A 24,048-nucleotide genomic window follows, 5' to 3' on the forward strand; every position below is an offset into this window, starting at 1 on the left:
AATTCCTTCTTCAGAAGTTATTTCCTAAAGGCTGTCCAAGTTGCCATTCAACTACCTGCCCACCAATTTCTTTCTCACTTTTGCTACTATTATGACTACCATGACTTCTGTTGTTAGTTAATTTCCTCAGCCTCTATACAGAGCCAACTCTAAACAAAGTTAGCTGAAAAGCTGGTGTCTCAGTAGAATTAGTTGTCTGACCCATGCATTGGGGTTTCAGCAACCAGCTGTGTTGAATCACTGCTACTTTCTTCCCCACCAAACGATGACTGACCCAGGGCTAGAAAGTAGGTTTTCTCTCACACACAGATTCCACCCTTCTTGTAGAGTTGCATGAAGTCCCGTGTTAAGAAGGTTGGCAGGAGAGCGCATCATGATCAGTTGGCAATGTCTGCCATGAGGGAAGAAGACAGAAGTCATGACATACATGCCACTTATTTGCTGTCCCTGGGCCCCAAGCTCTTGGACGACCAACCTGTGCCTTCATGGAGATGAAACTACAATCGTGAGGACCCCATTCCTCCAGTGACAAAATCTTTCCTCAACCAGTGACCTCATACAACAGTCTCCGCCCACCGTCCAAAACAGAGCTCCCAGCTCCTACCCCTTTTCTCCAGTTCCAACCTGTACTCTAAGTTCTTGAGAAGCATTTTACAAAGAGTATTTCTGTAATATTAACCCTAGAAGATGCTACTAAAAGAACGGCTTTTGATCTGGCATTTGGGAAATGTCACATGCTAAATATAGCTAACATTTTCATCTAAGAGTTATTGAGCATTCATCATGTCACAAATTTTGATTTAAGTGCTTTGCATGTTTTAGTTGATTCTCACAACAACCCTATCACAATGTCCATTTTACAGATGAGGAAACTGAGGCAAGAGAGGTCACACAACTAGCAAATATTGGAGCCAAGTTTCAATCTGGCAATCCAAATCTAGAATCCATTCTTTTAACCATTACATTATGTTGCCTCCCATTTCTGTATCTATCTATCTTTATACTGTGTATCTTTATCTACATATATACTATAAATCTATACTTACCTCTACATCTGTATCTATCTTCATGACTCACAAATCACATGAGCATGTTAAAGGCTCTTAAAATTCCTTCCATAAAGAAATTTATTTAACTCTGTTTAAGTGATTTCTAAATTAATTTGACACAAGAAGCCCCCTACCGACACTTTTTTCCCCATCTTTGCTTAGCTTCTACTAACAACTCATGCTATAGAATGTTCTAGAGCACCAAGAAAATATGCTTTTGAGGGTTTTCGGAAGGAAGGATGAGAATCTTGAATCCTAGACTCACTCTCTGCTTAATTTACCATTGTTGGTGATATTAGTATACAATATTAGACCAACATTAGTATAACCGAATGACTCAAAAATCCATATGAGAGTTATCCAATTTTTCAGGTCCTAAATGAGTTTAAAGGGAGTTAGTAAATGTAGAGAACAGAATGGACTCCAACCCTGAATTCCCAATGAAATTTTTAAGTAATTGATGATCCATGAAAAACAGGTCAGTCAAGTCAAGCCTAGAACAAACTAATATAGATGGTGAGCATTTCCACCTACATAAAATGAGAATAGTGTGGGATGGCATAAAAAGCTTGACATCTGGACTAGAGATTTTCATTTGAGCCCCAATTCAACCAATACCTAGGACTTTATTCCTTCTTATAAGCTCAACATATAATATTGTGTCTGGTAGGTGCTCAAAAGAAATGTATGTTGACTCAAATGAATGTTTGATATTGAACAATTTTCTTAACCTTCCTGAGCCTTTGTTTGCTCATGTATAAAATGGAGAAGATAATAGGGATTTCAACTTCCAGGGTTGCTGTGAAAATTCAATCAGATGATGTATTTGTGAGTGTTAATTTTAAAGGCTGATGTAAATGTCAGCTGCAAGCGCTGTCATCATCAACAATAATAAACTTAGTTGGATCTGAAGCACAGCCGTCCCAGTTTACATCAGCTCTCTCAGCCAGGTCTCCACCTGAGTCACACCCTGAGTAGGGGACGCTGGGTAGTGGCAGGTTTGCAGGGAGAAGAAAGCCCCTGGTACAGAAAGAGTTAAAAGAAAGGCCCCTAGGGACAAAGCAGGGACAATCCCTATGCAAATCACCTTTTGGCTCTGAGTAAAAGAGCCCCCCGAAAAACACTTAGATGCTGAGACATTGGTTTATACTTGATACACAGTAACTGTTCAATAATGGTTTGTTGAATTCAGCTAACTTTACACCTTAAGGTTTACTTAGGAGATAGAATGGTGTCCCCCTGAACATCCTCCTTGAATGTCTCCCCAAACTACACAAAAGATAGGATTTCTAATAATAAATCCAGATACCAAGCCCAAATCCATTCTGTTGCAATGTATTTCTTGGTGCTGGAGCAGAGGTGCCTGGAAAATGCAGCTTCCAAAATATATATATATGTTGCCAGGACCTCACACACCTGTAAACACCAGGATAAACACTTGATTCTTCTTCCTGAAGTATCCTCTAACCTTGGCCAGAAGGGGAGCAGCCCCATGTGACTACAGAGCACTTGCTGAAATGTGGCTAGTCCAAATTGAGATGTGCTATGAGCATCAAGTACATACTGGATTTCAAAAACAGTATTAAAAAAAGGAAAATAGCTTGTTAACAATGTTTAATACTGATTACATGTTGAAATCGTAATATTTTAGCTATGGAAAACATATTACTAAAATTAATTTCACCTGCTTATCTTTGCCTTTTTAGTGTGGCTAACTAGAAACTTTTAAATTACATACGTGACTCGCATTAGTGACTTGCCTTATACTTTTATTGGACAGTACTGCTCTAAAGCAATGATTTCTAAATTGTGGGTTGTGTATTAGTGGAGCAGGAAACCAGTTTAGTGGGTTACAACCCATTCTTCCTTAATGAAGGAGAATAGAATATATATTCTGTAATAGATAGGATTGAAACAGTCAAAATAGTAAGTATTGTTTTGTGAAATTTGGTTTCAATTTTATATGTATACAGAATTTATGCATGATGTATTGAGTTACAAGGTAAGAAATATTTTTCACTGCCAATGGAGTAAAAAAAGTGTTTCAACACCCCTTTTGTAAGTTATATAGGATGAGACAGTACTTCCTTAGATCAGAATGTTCTGGCATAAAAACAAAGGCTATACGACTGGTATCTGACTAGGGAGATTGAGCAATGAGTCGGGTCGATGCTGCAATTTTTAAGTTCTGCTTATGGAAACCTCGCAGCCTCTCCTGATGCAGTAAAGCGGGAAAGAAGGGCACGTGCACTGCCCACTAATCCACCTCTGTGAGTCATATAAGTACAGAGGCCTGAGAAGAAAGCAGCTGAGCACTGCCCTGAGACTCCCTGAGGGCTCCTGGGGCCCTGGCACATCAAGGCAGGGGGCAAACAGCATCCAAGTACCCCGAGGAGCAGGAAGTAATGCCCACTCAAAGGCAAATTAGACCTTGTGTTACTAGTTTATCCATCGAGGTCTGCTCTTTCCTTCAGCCTATCCCAGCATGACCGGAGAAGACTAGTCAGGGAATCCAAAACTCAAAGACCTCTTCCCTCCAGGGAGTTAAATCAGAAAAATGCAACCCACCCTGCACTTCCCAGAGACTGAGCCTCAGTGATCTCGGCAGGCTCCCAAGGCAGCACTCCCTGGAAGTCAAAGGCCACCTCCAGGTTGATTTAAGACCCCACAGCAGCAAGGTGATGAGCTGTGCTTTGAACAACCTCACTGGTGGCAGAGGTTGAGGTCCACCCTGGGGCTGGTCCTGACCTCACCCCAGTGATGCAAGTTCATAAGCTGCAGCTCCCTGCATTGTAACAGCTGCTCAACCCCAACTCTGCCCCAGGAGTCTCAGCCCTGGGAAGAAGGGTCAGAGGCCTCCTACGTTCCCAGGCCCCAGTCCATGGGGGTGCTGACAAAAGGCTTGTCTTTGGAAATTCAGTGGCCTTAGGCAATATGTAAGGAGAAAGGATGCAAACACATCCCATTGCTGCCGGCTGCCCTTTATCCTGCCCAGTGGTTGTCACCAAAGGCCATTTTCATAGCTAATGAGGACACTACTTCAGGAACTGACATCACAGGTTTCAAAAAGTTCCTGAAGCTCTTTCTGAGCACAATTCCATCTTGGCCAGCAGCTTCTGTCTTGCACGCAAACTTGGCCGCTGGCCCTTCCTAACTCGCTCTGATGGAACCTAGCGGTGCAGGGTGGTGCGCGGGAACTGAGGGACTCCACCCACACCCATCGTGTCTGCTCTGTGCTCTGGGCACGCCCACCCTGCTGAAACTTCTCTCCTCCAGAGCTTCAGGTCCACCTGCCTGAGGGCCCTGCTGTTCAGATCGGTCAGAAACCACAGAGTCGGGAGTCACCCCGCTCTCCCTCAGGACTCCCTAATAGACCTCGTTCTTTATTCCGATCTGGACCGAAACGGAATGTCCCCCACAAGAGCCGTGCATTCAGACACGATTCTGCACGTGTCTTAATGAGGAGGACTGTGCAGAGGAAACTAGTCACCCTGTCAACACTTGCCCAGGCTCCCAACGAACAGAGAAATGTGCTTGTTGCCAGGGGAGGAGGGAAAAATACAAAAGCTGCTCCCTGAGTGAGATCCGCCTAGCCGCCCCCCTACTCCCTGGCCAGGCCTGGCCCCTGCCTTACCTGTGCAACCCTGCAGCCTGGCAGCTGATACAGACCCAAGTTGGCCTGAGACCTACCTTCTGAGCCTGCCTGAACTGTCACTGGGTGGTGCTTACCCAAGCAATTTATTTGTTTAAAGTGTCAATTCAAATAGTATTCCATCCCAATTATGTGAATAAACACAGAAAAAAAAATTGGGGAAAAATATACCAAAACACTAGTGGCTTTCACTGGGTCAAGTTATTAAAAATTCAACCTGTATGTTCTGATTAGTTTATAATGAATATGTGTTTTACTTCGAATCAGAAAAAAAAAAAAATTTTTTTTTTTTAAGGAGGTTTGGCACAGGTCTCGCTGCTAGTTGGAGAACCCAGGACTGCCGATCACTTTCTTTTCTCTCTCTCTCTTTTTTTCTTTAGAGAAACACTTTATTTATTTATTTATTTTTTGCCTGCATTGGGTCTTCGTTGCTGCGCGCGGGCTTTCTCTAGTTGTGGCGAGCGGGGGCTGCTCTTCGCTGTGGTGCACAGGCTTCTCACTGCAGTGGCTTCTCTTGTTGTGAAGCACGGGCTCTAGGCGCCACGGGCTTCAGTAGTTGTGGCATGTGGCCTCAGTAGTTGTGGCTCGTGGGCTCTAGGGCACAGGCTCAGTAGTTGTGGCGCACGGGCTTAGCTGCTCTGCAGCATGTGGGATCCTCCAGGACCCAGGGCTCGAACCCGTGTCCCCTGCATTTGCAGGCAGATTCTTAACCACTGTGCCACCAGGAAATTAATTTTTTTTAATAGAGAATTGTTGGTTTGCTTTAGGCCATTGGTGTGGGTATTGTAACTCCCAAGGCTTATGGCATTGGCCGGCACACACCCAGCTTGACACCCTGTGACATGTGGGATTTGCATCCTGGTTCTGTTGATGTGTCTCCTCTTCTTTAGTTTCTGACTCTGGTGGCTTTGGTCCAGCTCTGTGACTTTCAGTTGACCCTGGCTATGCCCTGGATATACCACATTGTCCACCCTAGTGTCTTGTCCAGCTCAGTACAGCCCCACCTTGGCCTCAGACCCCAAAGTTGGCCTCCCAGGCCCCATGTCTGGTTGCTGTAATCAGGTGAATAGCTTTTGATCCCTGCTTTCTTAGAGTCCAGCTTCAGGGTGCAAACTCAGCCTAGGAACAGCCATAGAATAATTCAGAAGTCCTTGTGATTCTTAGGGGATTGAGTTCTCTTTTTACATTCGAATCAACCCAACTCTGGAAAGCAGACAATTCCCTGGGGGTTGTTGATCATCTACATGAAGTGATGGTCCTTCTCTATACTTGTGGGTCAAGAAGACACACCCACAAATGCCACCATGGGATTTGTCACTCTTCACACCACCTGAGCATCCTCAGTTCCACTCAATCCAACAATGACCAACTTAGCAACAAGTGAGGACTCATCCTGCTCGTGCCCCCTCTAAATGCTGGGGCTGAGGGAAGACTGAGAAGGAAATACAATTCCGTGGCTGGATGTCAAATGACGGAACTCTGATCCATGCAGAAATGGAGACCATGTGCTTCTTTATTTGTCATACATTAGCGATGCTGAGACCTTCCCACTGATTACGTGCCACTTCATAGATGATACAATATTCCGCCCCCCTGGACATAATTCTTTTTCTTTTTTAATTGAAGTATAGTTGACTTACAGTGTTGTGGTAATTTCTGCTGTGCAGCAAAGTACATATATATACATTATTTTTCATATTCTTTTCCATGATGGTTTACCACAGGATATTGAATATAGTTCCCTGTGCTATACAGTAGGATCTCGTTGTTTATCCATCCTATATATAATAATTTGCATCTGCTAACCCCAAACTCCCAATCCATCCCTCCCCCACCCTTCCTCCCCCTTGGCAACCACAAGTCTGTTCTCTATGCAGGACACAATTCTTAAACCTCCTCCTGACAATGAGGGTCTAAAAGGTTGAGAGCAGTACCTAGGAGAAGATTCATTTGGAGAGAGCAGTATTTTCACATAGACTTGATTCTAACTATAAATAATTCCCACTTCGCAGGTAGTCAGAGCAGTCTCCTGACTTGCTCAAGCTCAGAAAGCTTGAATAAATAAAATTGAATACATGAAATAAATGAAAATGGCAGGAGACCCAGATAGATGCTGTCTTCAAGGCAGGGCCCTGCCCCCTAGGCAATGACCCCTCTTTAAAACCTCCCTGAGGTGGCCCTCTGGAGAGGACCGTCTGTGACCTGGCTCACAGCCCAAAACCTTCATCAATCTGAGGGCAAAGGAGGCCACAAAGCACTCCTTCACTTCTGAGAAGAATCAAGTAAATCCATGAGAAACTGACAGGGACTGAGTAATCAGAGAAACCAGCCTTTCAGTGAAGATGGACGGGTAGCAGGTAAAGACAACTAGGGGGTGTGAACGGTCTGACAGGTACCAAGGTCAATAATAAGAAACAACGTGACAGGCAGCAGTAATCAAAATAAGTGTGCGGGGAAGACTGCAATCCTGAAGCTATCAGCAAGGAAGCCTGGAAGGGGGTGGGCAGGACATTTATCGCCCTAACAATAAACCGTGCTGATGGCCAGCAGCACAGTGTGTCCTCGGTCCCATTGGGGTCACCTCACACACTCCCAGCAGCAGTTCTCCTGGCTAACACTGCAGAGAGGAACGTTTCAGAAACTCAGGCAGCAGGAAAAACCAGGTTGTGGGGGTATGCAGACACCTGAGTAGGTAAGGTTGGCTGGAAATATATCACAGGTTTGTGTATGTATGTATTCGGAGAGAGAGAGAATCTACTAGACTCCAGGATCTGTGCTATATGCTGGGACCAAAGACAAGTGGATTATACACCTGCCCTCTAGGGACTCTCTGTTGGTGGGGGGCAGGGGTGGGGAACAACTTTGCAGGTAACTATTGTGATAAGTGTAATAACAAGTTCTGTTGGAGCTCAGAGAGGGAGATTATTGTCACAAATTCTTTCTCATATGGAGGCTTCCAGACACACTGGATGCATCCCTTGACAAAAAAAAATTGAATCTTGGTGCCCTTGCTCAAATGCTTTGTGATTTTAGACAAGTCACTTAAACTCTCTGTGACTCAGTTTCCTCATCTGTAAAATGGGGACAAGTATGGTTGCTGTGGGGATTGAGTTAATATGTAATGCCCTTGGATGAGTGCCTGGAGTATGCCTGGGATATGCAGGTATCAGTCAGAAAAAGCCCCTCCTTTCCTTCATAGAACAATCCTGCACACACATTGCAATGCGGTCAATTGCACAAATCCTCGGTCATGCAGTTATGCGTGAAGGGAAAGGTGGCGGGGATTTTACCTTCCTAATCAAAAGCAGCTGGTTTGGACAAACCCAGCCACCAGTCCCACATGCTCAGTCTTCAAAGAAAAGCCCAGCGATCTTGCTATTTTGGAGAAAGGCAGTACATACTCATTGTTGATTTACAAAAAGACAACACTCAGAGTGGGAGAAAATATTTGCAAATGAGTCAATGGACAAAGGATTAATCTCCATATATATAAACAGATCATACAGCTGAATATTAAAAAAAACAAACAACCCAATCAAAAATGGGCAGAAGACCTAAATAGACATTTCCCCAAAGAAGACATACAGATGGCCAAGAGGCACATGAAAAGCTGCTCAACATCACTAATTATTAGAGAAATGCAAATCAAAACTCCAATGAGGTACCACCTCACACCAGTCAGAATGGGCATCATCAGAAAATCTACAATCAACAAATGCTGGAGAGGCTGTGGAGAAAAGGGAACCCCCTCTTGCACTGTTGGTGGGAATGTAAATTGATACAGCCACTGTGGAGAACAGTATGGAGGTTCCCTAAAAAACTAAAAATACAATTACCATAGGATCCAGCAATCCCACTACTGGGCATATACCCTGAGAAAACCATAATTCAAAAAGAGTCCTGTAACACAATGTTCATTACAGCTCTATTTACAGTAGCCAGGACATGGAAGCAACCTAAATACCCATCAACAGACGAATGGATAAAGAAGATGTGGTACATATATACAATGGAATATTGCTCAGCCACAAAAAGGAACGAAACTGGGTCATTTGTAGAGACGTGGATGGACCTAGAGGCCGTCATACAGAGTGAAGTAAGTCAGAAAGAGAAAAACAAATATCGTATATTAACGGCATCTATGTGGAATCTAGAAAAATGGTACAGATGAACCGGTTTGCAAGGCAGAAATAGAGACACAGATGTAGAGAACAAACGTATGGACACCAAGGGGGGAAAGTGGGGCGGGGGGTGGTGGCGGGATGAATTGGGAGATTGCAATTGACATATATACACTAATATGTATAAAATAGATAACTAATAAGAACCTGCTGTATAAAAAATAAAATAATAAAAGAAACTTTTAAAGTTAAAAAAAAATGTGGATTCGTCTTGTTGATCAAAAGTTTGTTTCATTCTAGACATTAGGCTCTAGACTAATGAAGGTATAATATTCCAGAACAGTAGGAAGGCACGTCACTGCCTACTTCAAAATTATCTTCAAATACAGGATAAAGCATGGAAAATTCTCAGAGCTGGCTTGGGAACCAGGTCACCTGTGTTGGGCTTCTCATTCAGTGAATCAGGCTGGTGTCTTGCTCAGCAGGGGGAATTCTTTCATAATGATTTCCCTGCAGGAATCCTGTTTGATAATGCAAACTAGGATCAAAGGGATAGGTTTTCCCATTACGAACTCCAGAGAAAGGATTCACTCTTGAGTTGTTACTGGGGAATCTGAGAGCCCCTTGGGGTATAGTCCTCCAACCCTCAAGAAGGAGAGTTGTTGAGTAAATCCAGAGAGAAACAGAAAGGTTCCCTGTGCCCTGACCACCTTGGGCTCCTCCCTCTCTCTCCTCTGACCCTCCGCTGCCAGACCCCATCCCACACCCAGCCCTGCGGCCAAGAGTCAATGGCTGCACCCCCAAACCCCTACCCCAGCCAAGTGCTCGTTAAAGCCCCTATACATGGCCAAAGAGTTAAAAAAGTATAAGGCTGGAACTATTTTTTAACTCAGAGAAACACATTCTTGCTGAGGAATAAATAAACCCGTACCTTTATCATTATGATTTTTTAATGTCACTGTACTTTTCCAGTTTCCCCATCAGAAAAACAAACTCAAGAAGATGTGAGTCAAATTCCTTTTAACACTGTAAAGTTCTCAGAGACAAATTTCTCAAGTTTTCCTCAGAAAATCTGATTTCTTTAATACCAGCTTTATGGCATGTTATTCACAGGAATAAGCCTCAGTGTACTCATCTGTAATGTGGGGTAGTATACCCACCTTGCATACTTTACAAAATTCATAGAACAATCGATAGAGATTACGTTTATGAAAACGTCTTGAAAACTATAATGAGCTCTGCAGATGCCAGGTGTTCTGTTACTCTGACTCATTTTAGTGCTTTTCAACAGGGGAAAGGTAGAAAGATCAATGTGAGAAAAAAAATGTTGAAACCTTTTACAGGCAATGAATCTTATTCTCTGCTACAGCATGAAACCATGTCCACTGTTAGGTTAGTTGAAGGCTGTTGTTAAAATGAAAATGTGACTGTTATTTATGGTTGAAGGCCTACCTCTTTCCAAATAGGTTTTCAGAAGGTGTTAATTTATTGCCAACACTGTATCTTGTATTACTTTGGCATTTGACTACTGAGGGAATGAGGCACAGAGGACCGGTACGTTTTAAGCAGAGTTGGGGCCAGGAGGAAATGTCTGGGGTAAACAGCCCTTCCCAGGAAGGCAGGCCCCTGTGGAGACCTGCAGGAATGAGCACTAGACAGCCACGGGTCAGTCAGTGAGGACACTGCACCCAGACCATCTGGGGTTAGTAGCAGCTGAGCTGTTGCCATCCTTAAGCCCCAAAGGAGGTGAAGGGAGTTGGCAGAGAGGTTACCAGAACCTGGAAAGAGAGTCAGTCCTATGAAAAGGTCACCTTGAGAGAAACTACGGCGCCCTTCAGCTGAGGGACACAACCAACGGGTGACCTCCCAGGAAGGAAGTCAGGACCCCACTCCCCTCTGGCTGGAGCTGCAGCTCTCCTACTGGGGATCTCCTTTAGCTGAATGGGAAGCTCTCTAGGAAAAGAGGTCAGGTCCAAGAAGAAAAGGATGGAGAGAGGGTCTGGAGGGGCAAAGGGGGAACTCCAACTGTGTGTGCAGGAGAGGAAGGCAGGCCCAGGCAGTGCGCACAGAGGCTGGGGAGGGAGGAGAGTTGCTCTGGGGAAGGAGAACTCCCATCAAAGAGAAGAGGGCGCCAGGCACAAGTTATTTCAGGCATCAACCCCAGCCCACCGGGGACATTCCGCATCCTCTTTTGGGCTGTTCTGTACCCTAAATGGATCATACGTGGACTTGGGAACCCTCAAAACCGTGCTTTGCTCACCAAAGCCTGGCTACATTCAGGGCCAACTCAGTGCTGTCTGCGTTCTCAATTTGTCAGAAAGGCAGCTGCTTGGAGCTAAATGGTCAATTCTTATCTTTATTCAGATTGAAAACATTTAAAAAGCCCAAAATTGTACAACACATATCCTGGATTTAGCAGTTAATAAAACAACATTTGAATTCTACTGGAGCCCCCTTTTAACAACAATGAACAAAGATGACGCAGTATAACTTAATGGAGAGCAAAATGCATTTTGTCAAGACAGAGAGTGAGAGAAAAGGAATTTAAGAAATTATGTACCCTGAAAAACCACTCTCTAAAGTAATAAGCAAGGCTAATCCAGGCCTTACTGACTGAATAACTACAAAATAAGATAAACGACAAGCAAAAAAAAAAAAATCTTTTGAGTTTTTCAGATTAGAATTCATCTCTGGGGCCAACTGCAACTGCAGATATTAAAGGATTTCTTTAATCATGTCACGTCCTGCTTAAAAAACACTGAGGCTCCACCAGACCACAGAATACAGAGGAAATTTCTAAAGATGCCAATCAAGGCTCTCTGACGTCTTCTTAGTCCCCTCAATCCTGAACACACACAAACACCCCTGGAACTGTGCCCTTCTTCCTCACTCACTTTACTGCCCTTTCCCCTGTCTCCTCCTTTCAAAATCTTTCTAATTCTTCAAGACCTAGCTCAAAGGCTACATCGATGGAAAACATCGATATTTCTCTAGAGAGTCTTACAGTTGAAATGATTCCTTCTGCTGGGCTCCCAGAAGAATTTCTCCATACCTGGGATATGCTACTTATCATGGTTTGCTATTTATTCTTGTTATGTAAATACCCTCCTCCTAGTTATACAGGGAGTTACCTGAGATTTCTCTAGCTCACCCCGACATCTCGAATGGAACCTAGCCCAGTTCCTGGCATGCAATCAGTGTGCATCTGCATTTAATTAAACAGGCTGTGCTCCATATACCAGTACCGTTGGAGCTTCCTCAAATTTCAAAACGCTATTTCATGCACTAGAAAATAGAATTCATCTGTGTGTAGTCTTTGGGTCAGAGTGGTGCTCTTTCATGCTCGAAAACACATTGATAATTTGCACAATAAAGTAAATAACTCCTCTAGACCTCTAGAGCTAAACGTTCGTAAGTTGCCACCTCCAACATACATGTTATCTGGAGAAGTTAATGGATATCAGATATTAAAGCAATTATTCAGTTCCTGATAGAAGGACCAAATCCAATGTAGTTATGTCATATAATTGGAAACAGCATGAATCTGATATTTGAACCTGTCATTAGGTACTTTTAGAGCAGATGAATTATCTGGTCTTCTGGATGTGGGTGAATATAATTTCTACAGGTAACTACTCCCAAGATTTGTTTGTTTCTAAAGGGTTTCAATGTCCAAGTAATCAAGCAAACACTTCCTACATTTATAGTTATAATTAATTAGAAGTTCTGAGCCCATGTTTATAAATCGGCCTGGCCCCGAGTTGGCCTCCTGGACATGAAGCCCTGGAAGCACTACTGAGACATGACCAGCTCCCTTACCTCAGGCACACAGAGGGCATGTAGGGATTATTTTCATACATTTTCGTAACATAGTTTTAATTGATTTTAAACCTTCGTGAAGACTGAAGGTAGTCCCTTCAGAGGCAGAACTTCCTTGCATTTGGCCTTGATGCTGCAATCAACTCTGCTTATGCTGTGCCCTTTACCCCCCCTCCTCACCCACTCCCCACAACTCGTATCCACCTTTCCAACACCTCCCCTCCATGTGGACTGGGACACCACCCCTTCAGGAAGCCTCTTCTGGTCACCTGTCCCACACTGTGAGGGGCATCTATTAAACTTAAAGTAAGTGACTAATAATACAAAAGGACAGCCTTGCCTTGTCGTTCAGTTTCACGTGTATGAGTCTAGTCTTCTCAGCTAGATTATAAGCCCCATGAGGGCAGAGACCACTTTTTATATTCTAAACCAATTTCTCCGTCTGTTCTAATGAGTATCTTGGGCAAGGAAAAAAAAAAAGCATCGATTTGGGCTGCAGTCTGAGTGGTCATCTTTCTTAGAAGAAACTTTGCTTTGCAGTTTTATTAAATGTAAAGAAAAGAAAGATGAAAAGCAGGATGATGACTGTTCAAGAAGAGTGACTGAACAGCAAATGGTGACATGCTGTTCTCCCAGCTTGAGAAACACAGATGAAAAATAGATATTAATGATAGCAAAAGGTCAGGCTCTTAGAAGAATTTCTGATCCAAAATGGTGGAGATTAATTAGGAATTCATTTTTTATATCCTACCTACTTCCAAAGGACAAAGGTGGCTGACGGAGGGAGGTTGTGGCATCTACAAATGAACTGAGAGTCTGGAAATATGACTCAGGATTTAGTTTGGCTCTAACTCACTGTGTGTAACTGGGCAAATCACTCCCATACTTTGAGCCTTGTCTATAAAACTGGAATAATCCCATTGCCCATTATGAGGATTAAATAGGGCTCTGTATATATGACTCTCTCTCTCTCTCTCTCTCTCTCTCTCTCTCTCTCTCTCTCTCTATATATATATATATATATATATATATATGTACACATATAAACACACACACATAGATATATAACTATATATATATGTGGTTATATATATATTTGTATATATATACGTATGTATATAGTCAAATGCTCTACAGATGTTAAGAATTCTCTGGGATCTATAGACGTTGGATAAATTCTCACCTAAATGGGATCTCTATTTACCAAAAATCACGGGGAAACCTGGAGGTAGACGGTCAACCTTAGCTGCCGCAAAAGGAAGCAGAGGCCCCCAGCAGGAACACTTGCCCAGCCTCTCCCCTTAGACTGTAAAGCAGGAATGCAAACCTGGACGGCCTCCCCCTCACTTTCCATCGGAAGACTTTATTACTCCTTTGGTGTTATTCCCTTGATGGACCTTGAGGACCCCACTTTTCAGATGAAGAAGGAACTGCTCTGCAAGGCCAGGTCAGCTGGAATTCTCAAAGACAGCACAAGACAGAGCCAGAGGACAAGACCAGAAGCCAGACTCCTCCACCCAGCCAATGCGGTTTCTCTATCCCGCAGGGACACACACACACAAATATACTGGGCTGACCCACTTGTGCCAAAAAATGAGTGTGGCTCCATCACATTCTGAACCAAAGACCCTTCCGGCAGATCCCACCTGGAGGCACGTCAAGGAACGTGGTCCTGGAGCGGGGGTGAGGCGGCCAGTCCTGGGGGGAGGCGACTCCCCAGCCTGGCCTCGCATCTCCTCCCATGCGTCTTTCTTGACAGCTCTGGGCCAGCCACCGAGTCCTGTCTGCAGGGAGTTTTCTGCCCTCGGGTTCTTTTCAGAAACCTGACATGCCCAATAAAGGCCTGGGGCTGATGGAGACAAGCGGGCCCTGAGTCCTCCCAGCAGCCCTGACGCTGCCTCCTGACGCTGACACAATGGGGCCGGCAGTAATCACATTACACCCTTGTCTTTCATAATTACCCTCTTTCTCCAAGTGACAGAGCATCCCAACGGCAGGCGGGGAACTATTTTTAAACTAATTCTAACTAAAAAAAAAAAAGAGTGTCATTTTTTTTCACAGATATGGTTCTGGTTTATAAAATCACCCCCAGGGACAGCGTGGGGTGTAAGGTTGGCAGAAGCTAGAAAATCTAAACAAAGCACTGGCTGCTCACCTCTCCTTGCCCGCCCCCCGCCCCCCGACAACCTAGACACTCATTTCTTTTCTTTCTTTTTCTTTTTTTTTCTGAAGCTCCTCTACCTGTGTTTGTCTCTTTCACTCCCTCTCTGGCTCTAAGAGAAAATAAAAAGGAGAAAACACAAAGGCAGAGCTTCAACGTGAGTGACTTGTGGCTCTTTCTGTCCCTCGTCGTCCCCTCCCCCTCCTCCCTCCCGCCCCACATCCCACCCTCCTGAGACCACTTCTCCCCTCCTCCCAGCCTGCCTAAAGGTGATGGCTCCCAGAACATTTTTCTGTAACAGTAGCAAAGCCCTTCAACGTGAAGAAACGAAGCCAGGAGAAGGCATGCGGAGGGGGGCAAGGGAAAGAAAAGCCATTGAAGGACAACTTTAGCTGGGGCAAGACTTGGCCGGGCCCGGGTGACCCGCACTCTCCCCGCAGGCCGCCCGGGGGGACGAGCGCAGACCCCAGCAGCACGGTACCACCTGGGCCTGGAGGCCCGTCCAGCTGTCCACTCGCCTCTTACACATGACCCGGAGACCCCTGTGGTGCCCGCCATGATAATTATATTGATAAGGAGGCTGGAGTGGAGGAAATGAATCAATGGCACTGCACGGATTTCCTGAGTATCGATCTATCGAATTGCTGCAACTTGCTTGCACTTTCATTTGGAGGGTCATTAGCTACCTGTCTTGCTTACAACTGTCAGTGTACCATTGAACCCTGAATGTATTATCTGTCCCTCAGGTTTATGTTTTCTCCCTCTACCTGTAGAACTCTGTCTGTTGCTCTCGCCAGCCTGGCGCTCTGCCATATTTTTCTTCTCCATCTTCTCAGGTTTCTCCTCCTCTTCCCCTCTCTCACCACCACTTCATCCTCTGACTGGCCTGTTTGGCTTCTATCCTGGAGTCTTACAGCTCTAGTCCGATGACTCATCTGAGAAACAGGAAGAGAGTGAGGGAGGAGAGGGGCTCTGCTGGTCCCCTCCAGCCTCCGACGTTGCTTTTAGTGACAGAGATTTTGCATCTAGCTTAGAGGTGCAGCCACCATTTCACACCAAAGCCAGAGCAAGCAGGACCCCTCTAAAGGCGACAAACACATCCACATCACGTTCTTGGATATGCCACAGGATTAGAACAGGCCTTCCTCATAGGAAGCTGCAAAAACCTGCCCAGCAGCATCGCTGAAGAGTGCCACGGAAAGGGGCCCGCCTGCAGAACAGTCGGTATTCCTTGTGATCCAGAGGAACAGGTGGTGGAAGTAGAGAATGAAGCCTGAAAGGGAAGCTTTCAGGGACACAAGAAAGAAAAGCCACTTTGAAATAATTATTAAGTGACGTGAGCTTAGCAAAACTAAGAGCACATTTATTAAGTAGGCATGAAATAACCATGAGTTTCATTCCCCTTCCCCCTCCAGCAGGCTTCAGATGAAATGAGAAAAATGAAGCCTCCATGCCATTCACCCCACCCCCTCTCACTGCCTGCCTTCAGAACGCATCCTCAGCCATATGCAAACGGGGAGAAGCAGAGAGGTCAGCGGTGTGGTTAACAACGGCTTGTGACTGAGCCTGCTGGGGACAAGCCAAAGGGAGCTCAGAGAAGTGAATGAAGCCGGCAGGGGCCAGGGCAAGCCCTGGTTTTCTGTAGCTGCTGGCTGGAGGGGAGCCGTCCTAGGAAAGGACAAGCATAAAAAATGTCTCCTGATCCCTCTAGGATCAAGGTTTACTTGCTTAGCGTTGTTCTTGATTCTCTGGGACACAGTGGAGGCTGGGCACTTTTAAATAAAAAGCCAGCAGACGAGCCTTCCCTCCAGGGTAAGAGACTAAAGCAATATCTGGGGTAGTAGCCGGGATTGGTGGAGAAAACATTAAGCGAAAAGTCATCGCTGTCAGGAGGTCCTAAATCTGATCCAGGGGGAGGAGGGTGTTGATTTGTAAGAGCTCTAAGTCTTTTCTTGAGAGTGCTATGTGGCTGCTAATTAAAGCTGGCTGAAAACAGCAGTTAAGAGGACAGACTATGGTCAGCAAGATCTGGGTTCAGTCCTGGCTCCTGCGCTCATTAGCTGTGCAGTCTTGGTCACATTCCTTGGCCTTTCCTGAAGCTCATTTTCCTTGTCTCCAATAATGGAACTTGAAAGAGGACCTACCATCATGGTGAAATCACCACAGAGCCCTGCTGGTTGTTTACAGCACGTCTGATTGATGGATGCCCCCTTCTGATTGGTTGTTGCCTGAGCCATACCAGTTGCTAAATATCTTGGCTCCTAAATAGCACCCCTCCTAGCTTATAGGGTTGTTGTCAGGAATGAATGAAGTACTATAAGGAAAATGCTTAGCTTGGTACCTGGTCAATACTCAGTTTGCTATTGTTATGTATTGTGGATTGAATTGTGTCCCACAAAGAAGATAATGTTGAAGTTCTAACCCCCAGTACCTCAGAATGTGACCTTATTTGGAAATCGGGTCATCGTAGATGTAATTAGTTAAGACGAGGTCATATTGGCATGATCGGCCCCTAATCCAAGATGACTGATGTCCTTGAAGGAAGATGGCCCCGTGAAGACACAGAGACACAGGCAGAGCGCAATATGAGGATGGAGGCAGAGACTGGAGTGAGGCATCTACTAGCCAAGGAATGCCAAGCATTGCCCACCATCACCAGAAACTAGGAGAGAGGCATGAAACAGATTTTCCTTCAGAGCCTCAGAAGGGATTAACCCTGATGACATATTGGTTTTGGCCTTCTATTCCAGTCTCCGGAACTGTGAGAGAATAGAGTTCTATAGTTTTAAGCTACCCAGTTTGTGGTAACTTGTTATGGCAGCCCTAGGAAACTAATACAATATTATAGTGGGTAGACTCCTCAAAGGACACGTAAGACCCTGAATTCATAAAGTAACAGGAAAGAGAAAACCTTAATGTTCATTTTAGTCCACTCTCTGATGTGATGCTTGAAAGCCCATCTTCAACATTCTCACTAAGTAGTCTTGTGGCTTGTGCTTGAACACCTCCAGTGACCAGGAACTCACTACCTACCATGACAACCCAATAGCTCTGACTATTATAAAAGCTACTCTTTACATGGAGCCAAAATCTGTTTCCCTGTAGATTCCCCCATTTGGGGGAAATTCCCTCCCTTGGACCTTTTGCTGTATAAAAGTCCAAACCCATAGCATTTAACAGCCCTTCAAATACTTGAATTCCTTGAATAAGCCATATTCGTGCACATGTCAGAGTTTTAGCAAATGCAATTCCTTTTGTCTATAATGAACTTCTGTCTTCTCTACTTAAAGAGTCATCTATTAAAACCCAGTTCAGTATTATCTTCTGATACACTAGGTTATGCTGTAGGAAAAATCTGTGCTTCAAAACCAAAAGTTTATTTCTCTCTCATGCACTACACACCTACTGTACGTGGCCAGGGCACCCTTTATCATGGTCACTCAGGGACCCAGACTGAGAAAGCAGCCACCATCCTGAACATTGCCAGTCACCATGGATGGGAAAAAGAAAGCTCTGGGGGGTCTCCTGTCAGCAATGAATGCCCCCTCCCAGAAGTGACCCACATCACTTCCTCTCACAACCATCGGCCAGTACTAGTGACATGGCCTCACCTAACCAACAGGGGGCCGGAAAACACAGCCCTGGAGAATGTAGTCCTACCACATGTCTGGAAAGCCAGGCCAGAAATACTTGGCAAACAGGACTGACGATTACCCCACACCCTCTGCGTAGCTTCCCCTGCTGCCCCAGACAAAGTTGCTGTGTCACCTCCAGCCCTCTAGGGACATTTTGTGTGTTTTTTGGTCATGATAATGATCACATTGCATTGTAATTATATTTACTTGTGTTTCCATCTCTTTCATGAGGCTGAGAGTTTCTCAATGACAAGAACTAGATCATCATAAACATTTAATATGTGGATGCATTTGAGGGCAATGACTGTATAGCCACAATAAGAGCCCAAGTCCTTACAGTGGTTCACAGGCCTTCTCTGACCCGGCCCCCACTCCTTCTCTGATCTCATCTCCCCACATCTGCTCCCTCATTCACTCGCCTCCAGTCTCACTGTCACTCAAACTCACCAGGCCGGCTCCTGCCTCAGAGGCCTCACCCTTGCCGTTCCCTGTGCCTGGAATGCACTTCCTCAGCCGTCTGCTAAGCCCACCCCTCACTTCCTTCAGGTCTCTGCTCAGTGGTCACCTCATTAGACAAGCTTTCCCTGGCTGGGCTCTACAAAATATCCATGTGACTTCCCTGTCCTGGTACCTCCTCTGCTCTCTTCTTTTCTTTTCCTCCACAGCAGTTACCACTTGCTGACACAACACACACAAGTGAATGTTACATCATCATATATTAAATACCATATAATATGCATTATATCATACATTATATATGACATACAGAATTATTGTGGGTATTTATGTATTGTATGTCCTCCCCCTCCCACCCTCTCCCCCCCACACACACACTTAAATATAACTTCTGTGAATAAAGGAACCAGCATATAGTAGGTACTCAATAAATATCTGTCAAAGGAATGAATGATAAAGGAACGATAGCTCTGGGGTTGTCACTTCTCTGGACAAAAATGCTAAGTTCCTCCCTCTCCTACAACAAGATTTTGAGAACCTTCAGCATCCTCTCCACCCAGAAGTAATCAATGACAAGTGCAGTACAGAGCAAAACAGTCCCCTGCACATCCTAGTCTATAATTGCAATTAATAAAGCCTGAGTCTGTAAATCAACTATACTTCAATCAATCAATCAATCAGTCAATAAATCCTGAGTCTAAAAAAGGTTTTGGAGGTTACAAAAATCACACTGTTGACTAATTCATAGTCAGTTTGGTTACTGACTAAAATCTTGTGTTTTTCACACATAAAACTATACTTTTCTCTCCACATATAATTTTATAGTTGTTGCTTTGGACTGGTGTGCAACTAACATTTTTCCCTTTTAATTTTCCTGTCACTTGTCTTCCTTTTCATTTATAATGTCATTTATTCTTTCACTTATTTATTGTCTGTTCTGTGCAGAAAGTTCTGTTAAGTGCTATGGGTGCTACATGATAATTTTATGATTCCCCAAAAACAACCAACTATTCAGCAATATCAACATGGATCAGACAAACCAACTTTAGTTTAGCAAGTGAGATGGCTAAGGCTCCCTAGCCTTCAATGTAAATGTAAGTGTAAATGATTTATATCAGAGCCATTCCTGGGAAACTTTCAATGACATAAGGGCAGAGTGCCACTCCAAGGATAAAACGCCTAGAGCAGCTGAAAATGGGAAGGCAGGTAATACCTCAGATAGAGGGGCTTGAAAAGAGCTTACAGTCATGAGAGAAATTTGGTTCAGACATGTCACTCCATGTGTCCCCAAGGTTGATTTACCTCATCTGACGTAACCAGTGGATCACCACCTCTCCCATCACTCCAAGAACCTCACCCTTCTTTGAACAAGGGTATGCTAAGGTTGGGCTTTCTGGCTGTCAAATGATGGAAGAGATTTCTCACATGTGCCAGTGATTTCAGGGTAGTCCTGGGATAGGGGAAGAACCAGGCAGTCTGGCTCCAGAGTCCAGAATCTTAATAGCTCTATTCTGTTCTGCTTCTTCTTCATATTGGAAACAAAGATTTTAGTCCAATATATAATATAAAGACTGAGTCATAAGACATGGTTTCCAAAATAGTCACTAATACAGATGACTCCTAATAAAATCATCCCTCAGAAATTGTCCAATTGAATTGAAATTGAAGAAAATAGTGAATAACTTGAGGATAATGGAAAGAGATTAAATGAGTTGGAGAATGATTGAACCTTGTGCTCACAGGGCATTTACTCATTAATTCATCTGCTTAACCATCTGCCATGTATCTACTCACTTATTCATTCAACAGCCATAGTACAGAACACTTTTGCTGTCCTAGACACACATCAAATACTGTGAATAAGATGTGGTCTGACCTAAATTGACTTAGCAGTTCGGGGCCAGTGGGGGGAGGCAGGGGACGAAGCTGGTGGGGGGGCAGGAGCAGACAAAGGAAACCCACAGTCTAGTGTGGCAAATGCTGTCAGAGGGGCTTTATAAGGAGTGAGAGATAAATTTAACCTGTGCTGGGGATGCTCCTTTGCCTCCTGAGGGAACAGGAAGAAAAAGATGAGAGGAGAATGCTTCGTGGAGGAAGGAACATTGGATCCGGCCCTAGCAAAATTTTCTAATCTCAATATTCTTGGGAAGATCCTATAACTAACACAATTTCCATCAGAGACAACAGAACATTGAACGTGCTTATCAAGACAAGCACTGGAGCATAGCAGTTAAGAACACAGGTTTTGGAGTCAGACCTGCATTCAAATTTTAAGCTTTCTAGGCAGAATTCACTCCATTACAGGATGGGGATAATCATAACATCCCATCATAGGTTTGTTCTAAGGGTCAAGTAAGATCCCCCGTGAGGTGCACGGCGCAGTCTGTACACAGGACACATTCAGTTGATGTTAGCTGTTGCTTATCGCCTTCTTCCCAAATTCACATTTACTCTCACTCTGTTCCTTTGTCCTTAATCTTCTTAGCTCTAACATTACCTTTAGAACCAAAAATTTGTAAGCCTCTTTTCTCTTTTACACAGGGAATACAGAAGAAATATAATTTCTGTAAAACTGATTTGCATTACAGGAAATTTATCGTTCTCCATGGGTCTTGGTGACTAGGTAACCAGTAGAGGAGCTAATACATTATTTTAGCAATTTAAACAGGACCTTGGAAGAAAGGCACCCTGTGATCACAAAGCACTGGGACTATACTAATGAGAACATTAAAAGAAAGTTCGGCTCACACAGTCCCAGATAATCACAAATGTACCTAAGGATTATTAACAACCACAGTTACCTGGAACTATATTATCTGCCTGGTTGGTTATTCTAAAGTCAACTTGTATTTGAACAGATGAGCTTAGAGGAGTTAATAAGTTATTTTGAAGTGGCTGGCGGGACCCCTTCATTATAAATATCTGGCGAAATATGAGGGTATGCCTAAGGCTCCATGGTACCCTTCATCTTAATTCTCACTCAGAAGTGAAAGGATGCTCTGAGTTCTCCTTGGAGGACGAGGCTAGCCACAGTGCCCCTGCCCCGAGTCCTCACATGTCCTCTTTGTTGGAACCACTTGCCCACTGTGGAGGCCAGACTCATGTGTTTTAGATAAGCCTTTTGGGAAATCAAAATGCCCTTCTGCAGAAGCAGAGTCCATTTTCAGGGGTTCATTCCTCTAGGGAACAAAAAGCTCTGGGCTTTCATGACCCTGGTAGTCACTTCCCAACCTTCCCCTTGAAATCCTCACTGCTATCCTTTAGCTTTGTAGGACTGTGCATAGCGTGGTGCCCAAGCGCAGGTCTCAGAGGCCATCTCGTTCGTTCCTTGGTTTCTCTTGCAAATTTCCACAACACCATGCTTTCTGCTGCAGGCCGGTCTTGAACCCAGCGCTCTGCTGAGAGGATGGGGGCAGACGGGGAAACAGTGGTCTTGAAGAACATGCTCATTGGCGTCAACCTGATCCTTCTGGGCTCCATGCTCAAGCCCTCGGAGTGTCAGCTGGAGGTCACCACGGAAAGGGTCCAGAGACAGGCGGTGGAGGAGGAAGGAGGCGCTGACGGCTACAGTACATCCGGCAAAGAGCAGCCGGTGGTCTTCAACCACGTGTACAACATTAACGTGCCCCTGGACAGCCTCTGCTCCTCGGGGCTGGAGGCCTCGGCCGAGCAGGAGGTGAGTGCCGAAGACGAGGTGCTGACAGAGTACACGGGCCAGACCTCGGACCACGCGAGCCAGGTCACCTTCACCCACAGGATCAACCTCCCCAAAAAGGCCTGCCCATGCGCCAGCTCTGCCCAGGTGCTGCAGGAGCTGCTGAGCCGCATCGAGATGCTGGAGAGGGAGGTGTCAGTGCTTCGGGACCAGTGCACCAGCAGCTGCTGCCAGGAAAGTGCGGCCACAGGTAGAGTCTGGGAGTTTGCAGCCGGTCTCAGGAGGGAGGGAGGGCGCTGAGCAGAGAGGGAGAGTGAATGAGCGTGAGCCACCGCTCCCCTCAAACCTGGCTCCTCTTCACACAGAGGGAGAGAAGTGCCCTAGTCTGTAGCTCTCTGTTCAGACGTCTCTAAGATCTAAATGTGGTCCTTCCCGGGGGATTTGGCGTAGGGATTCTCTACAGCGCATAGTCAGTTTGAAATACATTAACCTGATTTTGGGGGGATGAGTCAGGTAACGATACATCGGTTCAGCACAGCAACTTCTGTGGTGAGCAGGGAATTTGACGTCTGTCTTCATTCATCTTTGGTTTTCACAGGCTGTTGAATTGATATCTATCCATGTTAACCTGAGGGACTAGAGAATTCAGGCGCTCTGTTCACTCCATCTCAGTCTTTCTCCCATCTGAGTAAATGATAGTCATTATAGTCTCAGAGGACCTGGCCCCATCTTCTCCAGCAAGATGGAAGTTTCAGCCCCTGCCCCCTCCACGAACGCATGTGGATGTACACGCACGTGCATGCACACACCCACTCACAGAGCTTATTACAACCCCCTCCCCTCCAAAGGCTGAGTATCCAGGACTTATACCTCTTAGTCTCACCCACCCCCTGACTAGTAACACTTACCAATGACTATCTTGACCTCTCTGGGAGAAGTCAGAGCCAGACTTCCTGACTTCAAATCCTAGCTCTGCTACTTACTAGCTTGTGACTTAAGCAAGTTGCATAACCCATGACTTCCTTTCTCCATTGACAAATGGTGACAGACTAGAACATCAGGAGTTATTACATATAAAAGCCTCCATTCAGATGAAAGCCTGGCTTCTAGTAGGGACCTCACATGCAATAGCTGTTATCAGCTGACCCCCAATGAGCAGAAAGTGTGTCCCTTTTTGTGCCCAGCTCCTCTCACCCAAAAGGTACCTTCAACCCATGAAATTTATTCTTTAACAAGAGGACTGTGTCTTCCTTTCTATCTCGGGTTCAAGCTTTTACCTTTTATAGTGGTTTAAATTAACCACTATAGTTATAGCATGGTAAGGGCTAGGGGCAGGAGATATGCATAGAATCCTAAAAAGATCACAGCAAACAGTCACCAAATGAGACAAGTTCTGGGAAGCCTTTGAAGTGACCCTAGTGCTAAGTTGTGATGAATGAGCAGAGTTAGTTAGATGGCAGGAAGCAGAGGCAGTGGGGTGTGGCTGCAGCGCATGTGACC

At 44.9% G+C, this 24,048-nt stretch overlaps 1 protein-coding gene across 1 annotated transcript in view; it reads left to right on the forward strand.

The window, feature by feature from the left end:
- The window catches only part of TNR (tenascin R), a 414,120-nt gene that overhangs the window by 308,592 nt on the left and 81,480 nt on the right, over window positions 1-24,048 (forward strand). The window contains exon 3 of the mRNA XM_049715362.1: window positions 22,268-22,798. Within this exon, the coding sequence (XP_049571319.1) occupies window positions 22,300-22,798 (499 nt within the window). The 5' untranslated portion in view covers window positions 22,268-22,299. The remainder of the gene's footprint in view (window positions 1-22,267; window positions 22,799-24,048) is intronic.

The sequence above is a fragment of the Orcinus orca genome, chromosome 1 (genome assembly GCF_937001465.1).
Source record: "Orcinus orca chromosome 1, mOrcOrc1.1, whole genome shotgun sequence".
NCBI lineage: Eukaryota > Metazoa > Chordata > Mammalia > Artiodactyla > Delphinidae > Orcinus > Orcinus orca.